General features: G+C 38.7%; 1 protein-coding gene across 15 annotated transcripts in view; it reads left to right on the forward strand.

Moving 5' to 3' along the window:
* Positions 1-14526, forward strand: part of MBD1 (methyl-CpG binding domain protein 1) — a 51420-nt gene that overhangs the window by 21876 nt on the left and 15018 nt on the right. For all 15 annotated transcript variants that reach the window (XM_032422658.1, XM_032422650.1, XM_032422652.1 and 12 more), the window contains one exon: positions 11011-11314. In XM_032422658.1, the coding sequence (XP_032278549.1) occupies positions 11011-11314 (304 nt within the window). The remainder of the gene's footprint in view (positions 1-11010; positions 11315-14526) is intronic.

Genomic DNA, 14526 nt, shown 5'->3' on the forward strand with positions numbered 1-14526 from the left:
ATTTTTTTTTCTTGCCTAATTGCTCTAGCTAGGACCTCCAGTACTATACTGAATAAAAGTGGCAAGAATGGGCACTTTTTCAGAGGAACAGCCTTCAACTTCCTACCTCTGAGCATGATGTGAGCTGGGAGCTTCTCATATATGGCCTTTATTGTGTTGAGCTACATTCCTTCTGTACCTAGTGTGTTGAGAGTTTTTATCATGAAAGTATGTTGAATTTTGTCAGATGTTTTTTCTGCATCTATAGCCATGATCTTATAAATTTTATCCTTCATTTTGTTAATGTGGTGCATCACGTTTATTTATTTGTGTATATTGAACCATCCTTGCATCCCAGGGATAAATTCCATTTGATCATGGTGTATGATACTTTTAAAATGCTGTTAAATTTGGTTTGCTAGTGTTTTGTTGAGAATTTTTGCATCTATGTTCATCAGGGATATTGGCCTGTAATTTCCTTTTCTTGTAGTGTCCACGTCTGGCTTTGGTAGCAGGATAATGCTGGCCTCATAAACTGCATTTGGAAGTGTTTTCGCCAATATTTTGGAAGCTTATGAGAGGGATTGGTATTAATTCTTCTTTAAATGTTTGATAGAGTTCACCAATGAAGCCACCTAGTCCTGGGATTTTCTTTATTGGGAGATTTTTTTGATTAGTGATTCGATCTCCTAACTTATTATTGGTCTTTTCAGATTTTATATTTCTTCATGATTCAGTCTTGATAGGTTATGTGTGTCTAGGACTCTATTCATTTCTCCCAGGCTATCTAATTTGTTGGCTTATAATTATTCATAGTAGTCTTCTATGATCCTTTGTGTTTTTGAAATATCAGTTGTAATGTCTCCTCTTTCATTTCTGATTTTATTTATTTGAGTCTTCTCTACTTTTTCTTAGTCCAGATAAAGGTTTGTCAATTTTGTTAAATTTTTTCAGGAAACCAGTTCTTAGTTTCATTGGTCTTTTCTATCATTTTGCTAGTCTCTGTTTTATTTATTTATTTCCTTTCTTCTGCTAACTTTGGGCAGTTTGTTCTTTTTCTAGTTCCTTGAAAGTAAAATTAGGTTGTTTACGTGATGTTTTTCTTTTTTCTTAATATCGGTGTTTATTGCTATAAAATTCCCTATTAAAACTGCTTTTGCTGCATCCCATAAATCTGGTATGTCATGTTTCCATTTTCATTTGTTTCAAGGTATTTTCCGATTTCCCTTTTGATTTCTTCTTTGACCCATTGGTTGTTCAGAAGTGTGTTTTTTAGTTTCCACATTATTTGTTAGTTTTCCAGTTTTCTTTCTGTTATTAATTTCTAGTTCTATACCATTGTGGTCAGAAAAGATACTTGATAAGATTTCGATCTTCTTAAATTTGTTAAGATTTTTTTTTGTGACCTAGCATATGATATATCCTCAAGAGTGCTCGGTGGGTGCTTGAGAAGAATGTGTATTCTGTTGCTGTTGGATAGAATGTTCTGTGTATGTCTGTGAGTTCCACTTGATCTAAAGTGTACTTCAAGTCCTGTGTTTCCTTACTGATTTTCTGTCTGGATGATCTATTTCCTCTTGAAAGTGGAGTATTGAAATCCCCCACTATTGCTGGATTGCTGCAATTTCTCCCTTCAAATCTGTTAATATTTGTTTAATATGTTTAGGTGTTAGGTGTATATATATTTATAATTGTTATATCTTTTTGATGAATTGACCCCTTTATAATTATATGAGGACCTTCTTTGTCTTTTTTTTTTTTTTTACAGCTTTTGAGTTAAAATCTATTTTGTCTGATTGAAGTTTAGCCACCCCTTCTCTTTTTGTTTCTACTTCCATGGACTATCTTTTTCCATTACTTCACTTTCAGCCTTTATATGTCCTTAAAACTGAAGTGAATGTCTTAAAAGCAGCATATAGTTGGGTCTTGTTTTTTTCTGTTCAGCCACCCTGGATACTTTCAAATTTCCTATCTTTGAGTTCTTAGATTTTTTTATTCTGTTTTATCAAATCTGGTGGTGATGACCTCTCTTGCATTTTTCATTTCACCCATTGTATTCTTTAGCTCCAGAATTTCTGTTTGGTTCTTTTTTATGATTTCTCTCTCTCTCTGTTGAAACTCTCATTTTGTTCATGTATTGTTTTCCTGATTTTGTCTGTCTTTGTGCTCTTGTAGCTCACTGATCTTCTTTTTTTTATTTTTTAAAGATATTTATTTATTTGACAGAGAGAAAGAGAGCACAAGCCGGGAGAGGGAGAAGCTGGCTCCCTGTTGAACAGGGAGCCCAACGTGGGGCTCGATCCCAGGACCCTGGGATCATGACCTGAGCCAAAGGCAGACACTTAACCAACTGAGCCACCTGGGCACCCCTCACTGAGCTTCTTTAGAATAATTATTTTGAATTCTTTGTCTTTAGGATTGGTTACTGGAAAATTACTGTGTTCCTTTGGTGGCATCATGTTTTCTTGATTTTTTTTTTTTGTGTTCCTTGAAGTCTTGTGTTGCTCTCTTCACATTTGAAGAAGCAGTTACCTCCTCCAGTCTTTATTGGATTGCTTCAGGAGAGAAATACCTTCGTCAGTCAGCCCAGCTAGGGATTCTGAGGCTTTCTCAGACCTTTTTACAGATGTGCCTGCCCCTCACTTCTTGTTCTTTATTTTCAGGGAGAGGATTTTTAAGATTATATGTCTTCTCTCAATTCTGAAAAGCCAGGCCAGATGCTGAGAGCCTTCCATTTGTTTTCCCTGGTATGGTACCCTGAAATCCTCAAATTTGTGTACCTTCTCCCAGTCTCACAGAGTTGGGCTGGCTTTCTGTTTATGCTGGCTAGCCATCTGCAAAGACTCATACTCACTGTCTAGTGGAGCACATGAAGGCAGCTGGCCACAGGGGGTGTGCCATGGAGTAATGGGGTTGTTCATGGGTCAGTTGGTGTGTTTGCAGGCAAGATGTCCCCAGTGGCTCATGAGCAGGTTTCCTGATGGAGTCCATGTGGCAGTTAGGAAGATCCATGTCCCTTGATGAGTTCCAGGCCCTGGTTGCTGTGCTCCCCACTCTTCCAACCCTTCAGCCATGCACCTCAGTATTTTGGGTGGGGCAAGAAAGAAGCAGAGCCACTTGGGGGAAGTCAAATGCTTCTTTACATGCTTTCACTTTCTCCCATGAGAGAAATCATGGACTGAGGGGCATCTCTCTTATCACTGAGTTTTGCCACCTTGGGGGAGAGGTGACATGGATAAAATGAAGCTGTTCTCAATCCTTTCAAATGTGTCTGTTACCGGATTTTTGGCTCTAGTGGTGTGCCTTCCCCACTGGACTCCTAGACTCCCACAAAGGTACTCTCATACATGGGCAACTATCAAAGTCGATTCTATAGGGGGATAATGGTAGAAAACTTGTAGTCTACTGCATTGCTCATGTCCATTCATGCAGGTACTGAGTTTGTGTAAGTCCCATGCTCTAGTGTTCTGTGCTTATCTCCCAATTAGAATGGAAGGTACCAAGTGAGATTCTGTTATTGAATTTTAGATATTAACCTCAGACTTACTATTGGCAGGAATTTCCTGTCGCAGGAAGTCTTTGGTAGAGTTGAGTTTCCCCGCTGTCCCTAGTGCTGTTGTCTCCACCTGTGCAGAATGTGTGCTCGGTTCCCTGTTCTTTATTGTTTCCCTGCCTGGTCTCTTGGTCCTTGGAGTCTGATCACCTTAACTTTTGATCCACTTCCTGACCCGTACCCACAGTGACTCTCAGTTTTCAGATCCCTGGTCTTTAGTCCAATTCTGTGGTTGTCTCCATCAACCCTTTTTGTTTTGCTTTTTCCATCTTGGGATACCCTGAGTCTGTGCCCTCATTTCAGTCCAATACCCTGCACTTAAAGAGGGAAGATTTGCATGGAAGTACCTGAGGGTGATCTTCTGAGATGATTTGTATCATGAAGAGCTTGGCAAAGGCTTTTAATTTCACAAACTGTGAGAGATTCCTTACCTCCAAAGCAAAGGTATACTAAAAAAGTCTCAATGTGTTACGTTCCTTCTTAGATCTACAGCTCTTAGAGCAAGGACATGTTTACATATTTATAATTTCATTATACATGTAATTCCTCAGTTATACTTTCAGTGCCTCTAATAATGCCTTATAAGAGTGTGAACATCAAGAATTACTATTATATATCTCAGGATGATATGTTCATTTTGCCCCCTTTTCATTCATGTTTCTTAATGTAGTGATGATCACACGATGTAACCCATGCAATGCTCCAGATTATCCACTTTATCAGTCTCTTAATTTTGGAGTAACTGATGAATATTTTTATCTTGAGAAGGGATCTTTAAAGTTTTTAAATGTTACTTGGAAATGCTTAAAGCATAGCCATTGTCATTCAATTATTAAATAAATATTTCTGAGCCCCTACTTTGTGCCAGATTCTGTGATTAAATAATAGATTGATTGCCTTAACAAAAAAATGAGTGTCATTTAGGCTATCAGGTCACCAAATGTGAGTGGGGCAGATTGTGTATCATGTTACTCTGGATTCAGGAACAGACTAATGTAACAAAGTAAATGTAAACCCTGAATTAAAGTCTAGCACAATTCAGAAGGAATACAAGAGTTCATTTTTTACAGCATGCAAAATTTGAGCAGATGAGAAATCCAAAGGTCAACAGGTATAAAAAAGCCGCAAAACCAGACATGTAGAGGATTAAGACATGGTTTCAGAGGCAGAGCTTTTGCCACCTCCTCTCTCTCTGCCATGAAGTTGCTATTAATCATATAGAGTGCCCTGAATCCTCCTGGTAGAGCCCCAGAGGACAAGTAAGCTATTTCAGTGAGTAGTGCATACAAATCGCAGATACAGCTGAGGTAGCAGTAAATTAGACTGTTCAAACTGGAGAGAATGGCAAGTTCCAGGGCTTGGGGACCTGCTGAAGGAAAGCAGTAAAGAAAACCAGAGTAGTAATGCATAGGGCCAGAATGGACTCATCACTTTCCTCATCTAGCAAATGGGTAACTTGAGTTCCACAGGTATTAATTTTCCTGGCTCTTAAAGCTTGTAGTAACCAAGACAGAATTAGACTTGGATTTTCTAGCCTATGTAAAGTATAACCTCACTGCTGTCCTTGGTAGGACTCAAACACTCCCTACTGGCGGCTGGAGGAGAAGATGCAGGGAGGGACAAAGGGGACACTGGCAAGTGAATTTCAATGACCATTCATATATTTTCCACTCCCTGGTAAATGTTGCTCAATACAGTAAGAAAAACGAGGTTCAAAAGCGGTTCGTGCTCTTAAAATACCTATTAATTTGGTAACATTTTATAGATCTTACAGACAAATCTTGTATAACTGAGTATACAGCTTCATAGAGAAGTTGTATCACTTGCTAGTTAGATAAATTGTTAGCTTTTTGAAGAAACAGTTATATCCTACAGTGTTATAATTCATCTGAAAACAAATTGTTTTTAGTATTTTTAATGTAATACTGCCAACTCTTCAATACAGAGCATCACACACAGTTTTAATTCTTTATGAGAGTGAAGGGTGAGGGTTAAATTTTGACCAAGGTTGCTAAATCAGGCCCCACTGGGGCACTGGGTGACTCAGTCAGTCAAGTGTCCAACTACTGATTTCAGCTCAGGTCCTAATCTCAGGGTCCTGGGATTGAGCCCTGTGTTGGGCTCAGCGCGGAGTCTGCTTGAGGATTCTTTCTCTCCCTCTTCCCTTCCCCCCCACTTGCATGCTCTCTGTCTCTGTTTCTCTCTCAAATAAATAAATAGTCTTTTAAAAATCATGCTAGTTCAGCATTAAGTAAATAAATAAATAATTAAGGCCCCATTATCGAAAATATAACTGGAGCTTTAATACATATGTAGAGCAAGTAAAATTACTGCTCCTTCTCTGCCATCTCCTCCTCCTCCTTTTTGTATTCCCCTGTATGAATATGCCACAGTTTATTCATTTCCCAGATGATAGACATTTCAGTTATTTCTACTTTGGGACTCTTAGGAACACAGCTGCTGTGAACATGCTTGTATGTGTCTTTGGTGGACATGTGCTTTCATTTCTCTTAGGTACCTAGAATATTTGATGCCTGGAATGGGTCATTTTTAGTGTTCCACTCCTCTAAACAGAAAAATTATTTTCCGTAATAATGAAATGAAATGAATAATAATGACAAGATAGCCAATGATCTCTCTTATTTTAAATTTTATTATTAACAGAAATTGTTGAGATAGTACAGAGGTGCCATGTACCCTTATCCTAGTTTCTCACCATAGTTATATCTAAACATAACTACAGCACATTATGAAGAAAATTCACAGTGAGGGACGCCTGGGTGGCTCAGTCGGTTAAGCGTCTGCCTTCGGCTCAGGTCATGATCCCAGGGTCCTGGGATCGAGTCCCACATCGGGCTCCCTGCTCCGCGGGGAGCCTGCTTCTCCCTCTGCCTCTGTCTCTCTCTCTCTCTGTCTCTCATGAATAAAAATAAAATCTTTAAAAAAAAAAAAAAAAAAGAAAATTCACAGTGGTCCATCATGTGTGCACATTTCTGTCATTTTATCACATGTGTAGATCCACGTAACTTGCCACCACAATCAAGATACAGAACTCTCCCATCGCCACAAAGATCTCCCTCATGCCACCCCTTTATAGTCACACCTACCCCTCTCACCCCCATCATTACCAACCTCTGGCAACTGCTAATCTCTTTCCATCTCCATCATTTCACCATTTCAAGAATGTTACATACATGGAATCACACAATATGTGAGTTTTTTTTTCATTTTTATTTATTTTTATTTATTTATTTTGACAGAGAGAGAGAGAGAGAGAGAGACAGCGAGAGAGGGAACACGAGCAGGGGCAGAGGGAGAGGGAGAAGCAGGCTTCCTGCCAAGCAGGGAGCCCGATGCGGGGCTCCATCCCGGGACCCTGGGATCATGACCTGAGCCGAAGGCAGACACTTAACGAATGAGCCACCCAGGCGCCCCAATATGTGAGCTTTTGAGATTGGCTTTTTTCACTCAACATAGTGCCTTTAAGGTCCGTCCAAGTGGCTGCATGTATCAATAGTTTGTCCTTTATAGTCCCTTGTATGTATGTACTTAGGTTTGTGTAAACCATTCACTACTGAACATTTTGGTTGTTTCTAGTTTTTAGCTATTATAAATGAATCTAATATGAACATTTGTATACAGATTTTTGTGTGGCCATAAATTTTCATTTCTCTAGGATAATTGTTCTCTAGGATATTGCCGGGTCTTTCTATGTATGTTTAATTTTTACAGAAACTGCGAAAGCGTTTTCCAGTGTGGCTGTCCCATTTTACATTTGCACCAGTAATGTATAATAGACCAAGTTTTTCCATATTCTTGCCAGATTTTTATGTTGTCACTATTAGAACAGAGGTATGTAGTGATATCTCATCATGGTCTTAATTGGCATTTCCCTAATGGCTAGTGATGTTGAACAACTTTTTATGTGCTTATCTGCTATCTCTGTATCTTCTTTGGTGAAATGTCTCTTCATGTCTTTTGCCCATTTTCTTTTTTTTTTTTTAAAGATTTTATTTATTTATTTGACAGAGAGAGAGACAGTGAGAGAGGGAACACAAGCAGGGGGAGTGGGAGAGGGAGAAGCAGGCTTCCCGCTGAGCAGGGAGCCCGATGTGGGGCTCGATCCCAGGACCCTGGCATCATGACCTGAGCTGAAGGCAGATGCTTAACGACTGAGCCACCCAGGCGCCCCTCTTTTGCCCATTTTCTAATTGGATTAGCTATTAAGTTTTTAGAGTTCTTTATATATTCTATTTTTAAAAAATATTTTATTTATTTATTTGATAGAGAGAGAGAGAGTACAAGCAGGAGAAGTGACAGGCAGAGGGAGAGGGAGAAGTAGGCTCCCCGCTGAGCAGGGAGCCCGATGCAGGGCTCAATCCCAGGACCCTTGTATGTATGTACTTAGGTTTGTACATACCTAAGTACCCAGGTACCCAAAGTACCTGGGATCATGACCTGAGCTGAAGGCAGCCGCTTAACCGACTGAGCCACCCAGGTGCCTCATATTCTAGATATGAGTCCTTTGTGTAGGCTGTGTGGTTTGGAAACATTTTTCTTCTTAGTCTGTAGTTGTTTTTTTTTTTAATCCTCTTAACAGGGTCTTTCACAGAAAGTTTTAAGTTTGATGAAATCCATTTTATCAACATTTCTTTTATGGATCATGCTTTTGATACATCATGAAATTTGTTTTTTTTTTTTAAGATTTTATTTATTTGTCAGAGAGAGAGAGTGCACAAGCAGGGTTGTGGCAGGCAGACCAGGCAGAGCGAGAAGCAGGCTCCCTGCTGAGCAAGGAGCCCGATGTGGGACTCCATCCCAGGACCCTGGGATCATGACCTGAGCCGAAGGCAGCTGCTTAACCGACTGAGCTACCCAGGCGTCCCATGAAATTTGTTTTTAAGTGTTCTATATTTATATACAATTAGTGATTGGATCCCAGATTAAGGTAGGCAATTTTTGGCTTTGTTTTGTTTTGGGGTGTTTTTATTAAATGAATACCCTAGGATGTGTTGTCAGAACACTTGAGGATTGTCTTGCCTTTGTTAATTACTGATAGAGGTGATAGAACAAAGTACCAAAGAACCCAAATTCCAGGGTCAGACTACCAGGCCTGAATCAAATGTTCTCAAGTTTTAAGTGAATAGGTGAATCATTAGGATGTAGGGAGGAAATATTTGATGTTTTTTATTTAAATCTCATCTGTCTTTGGTTTTTATTTTTGCTATATTTAATAATTTATGTGATATAGTAATATAGTAATAATTGCATACAATTTATAAATAATAATCCTACCTGTTTGTGGGTGCTTAGAATTTTTTTTACTGAAAAGGATACCTAATCAAAGTTTGAAGATCTACTGATCTAAAGAAATACTTGATACTTCATACAGTGTTAATTCAGGCTTTCTCAGCAACATGCATCATCAGGTGCCTTGCAACACTTTTGTACATGATTTTATATTAAGGAAAGGAATTACCTTAAGGAAATCATCAGAGGTAAGCAGAAAGAGCTACATTTATAAATATTCATTGCAACATTATAGTAAAAGTCAGAAGTAACCTATACGTTCATCAAACAAGGAAATATTTAAATAAATTGATATATGTATAGGTTGTAGACTCTATTCCATAGCTTAATAAACTATAATAAAGTTGTGAGGTCAGGTATTTTAAGAGGATTCCTTGAAGAAACATTCCCAAAATAATGTTAGGTGGAAAAATTAAGATACAAGGAGATACCAGTATAGGTATATAGATCTACAAAACGACCCCAATTCTAGTAAAAATGCACATACACAAGACTGGAAAGAAATACAATAACATGCTAAAAGCAATTATCTCTGGGGAGAGGGATTAAGCGTATTTTTAGTGTCTTCATACTTTTCTATATTTTCCAGTTTTTCTGTGTGTATTAGTTTTGTAATTAGAAAGCTTTTTTTTTTTTAAATATCATAAACCATATTTGTTGTTATTCTTAGGCTTCAGATTTTCATTGATTGAATAACTTTTCTGGAGTATAAGTCATAGGATTGGGAAGGACTTTAATTAGTTATCATGGCCAATTCTGATAGAATTTCACTGATGAATTCATTTTTCAATGTTAAAATTTTTTTTTTTTGGTAACCTAGCAATTTCAGCTTCTGTAATCTTTTTGAGATTTCCACAGAATATAGATAACTGCCAGTTATCATTATTTTGCTAATAAGCATGACTGTATATCAATTTAACCAACAATTATTTAATGGACATTGGGTAGGTAGTATGGGGAATATATTCCTGAAATATGTTCCTAAGTCCGAGCCCTCACAGAGATTCCCCTTTATTTAGGAAAATGAGACTAGTCCTCATCAAATGTTGAGCAATACTAACTGTATTTGATAAATGTCAATTTCTGTGGTATTGACCACACTTGTAATTTTAGACATCAACCTTTCTTTCAGCCTTAGCAACTAAAGTTCTTTGAAGTTTTTTATTGAGCCCATTCTCAAATTTCAGCTTCTTGGTGCTGAACTTGATGAAACCAGGAAGACTTAATGTTTATAAACATTACCTTGAATCAGAGGTTCTCAAACTTGACTATGTGCCAGAAGTTTCTGAGGCTCTCTGAAAAAATACAGGTACCTGGGTCCTGCCCCCAGATATTCTGATTTAACTAGTCTGGTCTGGGAGTAGCAGAGGGAAGGAGTGGAGAATAGGATTTTAAAGATACCCCTAAGTAAATCTAAAGTGTAGACAGTATTGAATATCATAGCCCTTAAATTAAAAACAGGCTCCAGGAAGCACTTTTGAGGAAATTTGAATTACTAAGACTGAGAGAAAAGATGAAGTCTAAACACTTACTGAAAGAGCATTTCTTCTGGAATGGTGACATAAGTCTAGATATGAAAAGGTCGCATTTGGGCTATTTTCCCAGCTCTGGCAGAAACCCCTTCAGTGACATGTGTCCCACCAGGAATTAGGGGCATTGGGGCAGCGTCATGATATGCTGACCCTTAACTCTTTCCTTGGCATGCAGGGCCTCTTCCTACCAAAGCCTTAATCTACTTGTAATATTGCAGGGACCCATGCTTCTTCTATTTCCTCTATGGTAATAATAATAGTTACCATTTATTTAGCTTCTATTCACTACCAGATATTTTCATCCATTTTCTCTGATCCTTACCAGAACCTGGAAAGAGAGTTGTTTTACAGATAAAGAGACAGGCTCAGATAGGTCGAGTTTGTGATCCAAGGTCACACAGAAATGTCAGATCGCGGTTTCAAAGTCTGCTTGGCCGGACGCCAATGCCTGTGCTTTGCCTGTGACATCATGATGCCTGTCTCCCCGCTGCCCCTCACATGTCTTCTCGGCTCTGGTGGTCTACCTCCAGGTCTTTTACTTTTCATACTTCAGTGTCTGTGCAGATGTGTGCCTGAATAGAGCAGTGTCTCATGAAAGGCTGGGTTTTGCCTTTTAAAAATAAATTCTCCTTTCAGAGAACGCTGTGAGGAGCTCCGTGCTGAATTGTTTTGTATCCATCAGAAGAAGGTATGGGAGGAGCGAAAAGCACAGATAGCTTTCAATGAGGAGCTGAAAAGGCAGAAACTGGTGGAAGAACAGATGTTCTCAAAGCTCTGGGAGGAAGACCGATTAGCCAAGGAAAAGCGAGAAGCTGAAGAGGCGAGGAGGCAGAAAGAGCTGGTGGAGAACACACGCCTGGGGCTGAATGCCCAGATCACTGGCATCAAAGTGCAAAGGCAGGCTGAGCAGCAGCTGAAGGAAGAGGAGGCACGCTTTGTGGTGGGCCTTTTACGATGCTTGTCGCGGGTTGATCCACTCTGTGGGTATAGTACACAGTTTGCAGGCCTGCTGCCATGCCCTTTGCCTCATGGCCTGGCTAGTTCACAGGGCAGCGGACCATGGTCAGAGCGTTGGAGTCCAAGGCCCAGTCAACAGTGCCATCCCATTGCATAGGGCAAATTACTTCACTACTGTGACTTGATCTTTATCTAAAAAATGAGGCAAAAGGCACTTGTCTTTGTTGTGAGGATGAAATGTGATAATCATGGGCAGTACCATGGAGGGCTGGTGGCAATTTGGCAACATCCCCCTATTCTTTGATATGGGTAACTGATGGTTTCCAAATCCTATGTCAGTGCTATACAACGGCTACAGTGGCCTCTGCACCCCAGGCACCAGATTCAATCATTTCGTTCCAACAAGGTCGTTGCCCCTACTACAGAGAAATTAGAACTGTCACTGGAAATGTATGAAAGCACTAAAAAAAGTAGCAATTTTATATGTATATAAAGCTTTCAGCAACTGATACTTTAATACCACCAAATTTAAGAAAAAAATATATTTTCCTGGGAAATCCCAAGTATTGAAACTTAGAACCATAAGAAGTGCCAAAGGTAAGATATTTCAGAGAGCTAAAAACCTTTCTGGGTTTGAGACTGTTTTCTCTTGGAGAGTTTAGTGGAAGATGTCTAAATATTTTAGCTTCTCTAAGAAAATTGAAATGGTGGCCCCCAAATTACTTCTGGTCTAAGATACCTAGTGAGTCATTTTTACTCACAGTCCTTCTGACACCAAATGTGTGGGTTTTTTTCTCACACCAAACAATTCTCTAATTCTCTATGGACGCCACCAACTAGGTGACCTACAATTTGATTGAATTCTGACACTAGCTACCAGCGATAGCATTAGACTCCACAGGTTTAAGCGCTCAGTCCCAGAAGACTGCTCTTACTCCAGAGGCCAGTCACAAGTGGTGGGTCCTCAGGTTACCCACACTTCGGTCCGACTTGGCTACAAAGTCAGAGGTTCTCATAACTCCCCCTAAGTTTGATAAATCACTAAAATAAGTCATACAATTCAAGAAAGTGCTTTACTTGCTATATTACTGGTTTATTGTGAAAGGTACAATTCAGAAACAGGCAAATGGAAGAGATGCATAGGGCAAGGTATGGGGCGCAGTACAGACAGCTTGCACACCCTCTGGGCATACCATGTTCCCAATCTCCATGTGTTCACCAACCCTATCATTTGGCATTTTAATGGAGGTTTAATTATGTAGGCATGATTAATTAAATCATTGACCATTGGTGCCTGAACTCAATTTCTGGCCCCTCTCTCTTCTCTGGAGGTAGAGGGATATCCAGAACTGAAAGTTTCAAACCTCTAATCATATGGTTTGGTCTTTCTGGTTACCAGCCCCACCCTGAAGTTATGTAGGGGCTCCAGCCACCAGTCATAACATGAGGGTACAAAAGATAGTCTTACCACTTGAGAGATCACAAGGGCTTTAGAAGCTATGTACCAGGACACAGGGATACAGACCAAATATTTATTTTTCATTATACCATGCTTAGCTCTATTTCTACCTTCCTTTCAAAAACATTTTTTTGGAAACAATTTTAGACTCACAAGAAGTGCAAAAATAGTCGAGGTCCTATATATACCCTTATGTAACCAAACATTATATATGTATGTATTTATATTTATATTTGTATTTATATATTTGTATATATAACTATAAATACCAGGAAATTAACAAAAATTGTATGATTATCTTAATAGATGCAGAAAAACATTTGAAAAAATTCAGTATCCGATCATGTTAAAAATTATCAATGAATTAGGTATGGTATGAAGGAGGTATCTCAACATAATTACAACTATATATGACAAGCCCATAGCTAACATCACACTCAGTGGTGAAAGGTTTTAAGCTTTTTCTCTAAAATCAGGAAAAAAAACAGCAGGGGTTACCCACTGTTATACTCTGGGCAACATAGTACTAGAAGTCCTACTAAACAGAGCACTTAGGTAGGAAAGAGAACAAAAGTCATCAGAATTGGAAAGGAAGAAGTAAAATTGCCTCTATTTGCAGATGATAAGATTTTATACAGCAAAAATTCTAAAGACTACCCAAAAACTGTTCAATCTAATTAACAAATTCAGTAAAGTTGCAGGATACAAAATAAACATGCAAAAATAAGTTGCATTTGAAAACAAAACAAACCGGGAAATTAACATTGGTGTAATACCTTCAATTAAAGTCATTCTTTATTTAAATATAGTAAAATCTTTGGATTTCACCAGGTTTTACATGTAGTCCTGGGGGGAAGGGGTGTAGTTCTGTGAAATTTTATCACATGTATAGATTTTTGTAACCACTACCAAAATCAGGATGCAGAACTGTTCCATCATCCAAAGAAACTCCTTTAAAGCTACTCCTTTATAGTTATAACCTCCCTCCACCCTAACTCCTGACAGCATTGATATATTCTTTATCATTATTATTTTGTGATTTTGAGAATGTTATATAAATTCCACCCTTTTTAAATGTTTTATTATGAACATTTTCAAATGCACAGAGTCAAGAGTACAGTGAACCCCTGTCTACCCCTCTCCCTGTTTCAGCAGCTGTATAATTTTGCCATATTGATTTCCTCTACCTCCCCCAACCCCACTCCATTTTTATGTTTTAAAATAACAATCCCAGACATGTCATTTCCCCCTTAAATACATGTCAAATATGCATCTCAATGACACGATTAAGGACATTTTCTTACACATGCCAATATCAGACCTAAAAAAAGTAACTGTGATTCCTTTTTATCACCTTAAATCAACATCAAATTTCCATCATTGTCTGAATTACTTGATATTTAAACCAGAATCCAAACATGGTTCTTAGAGTCTCTTCAGAAAGAGGGACTCTTTCTTATTCAAACCAGGGCAAAATTGAGGTCGAAAGGGATGCAATAAATTTATTACATCAGCACAACAGGGGCACAATCAGAACTACCCAGGAGAAACCAAGACTTGATGAACTGCTTTTAGGTCTTTTAATCTTGAACACTTCTCGCCTGTCCTATCCCATCTCCCCCAGGTCTCATAGTGGGGATTTGGCTGATTGCTTCGTCCTGGTGTAGTCAGACTTACTTTTAAAAAAATGTGGCCTGCTATTCTACTGGCTTTCATTTTTGATAGCCATTGCTTTT

This window comes from Phoca vitulina, unplaced genomic scaffold, assembly GCF_004348235.1.
Source record: "Phoca vitulina isolate PV1807 unplaced genomic scaffold, GSC_HSeal_1.0 scaffold27, whole genome shotgun sequence".
Classification (NCBI taxonomy): Eukaryota; Metazoa; Chordata; class Mammalia; order Carnivora; family Phocidae; genus Phoca; species Phoca vitulina.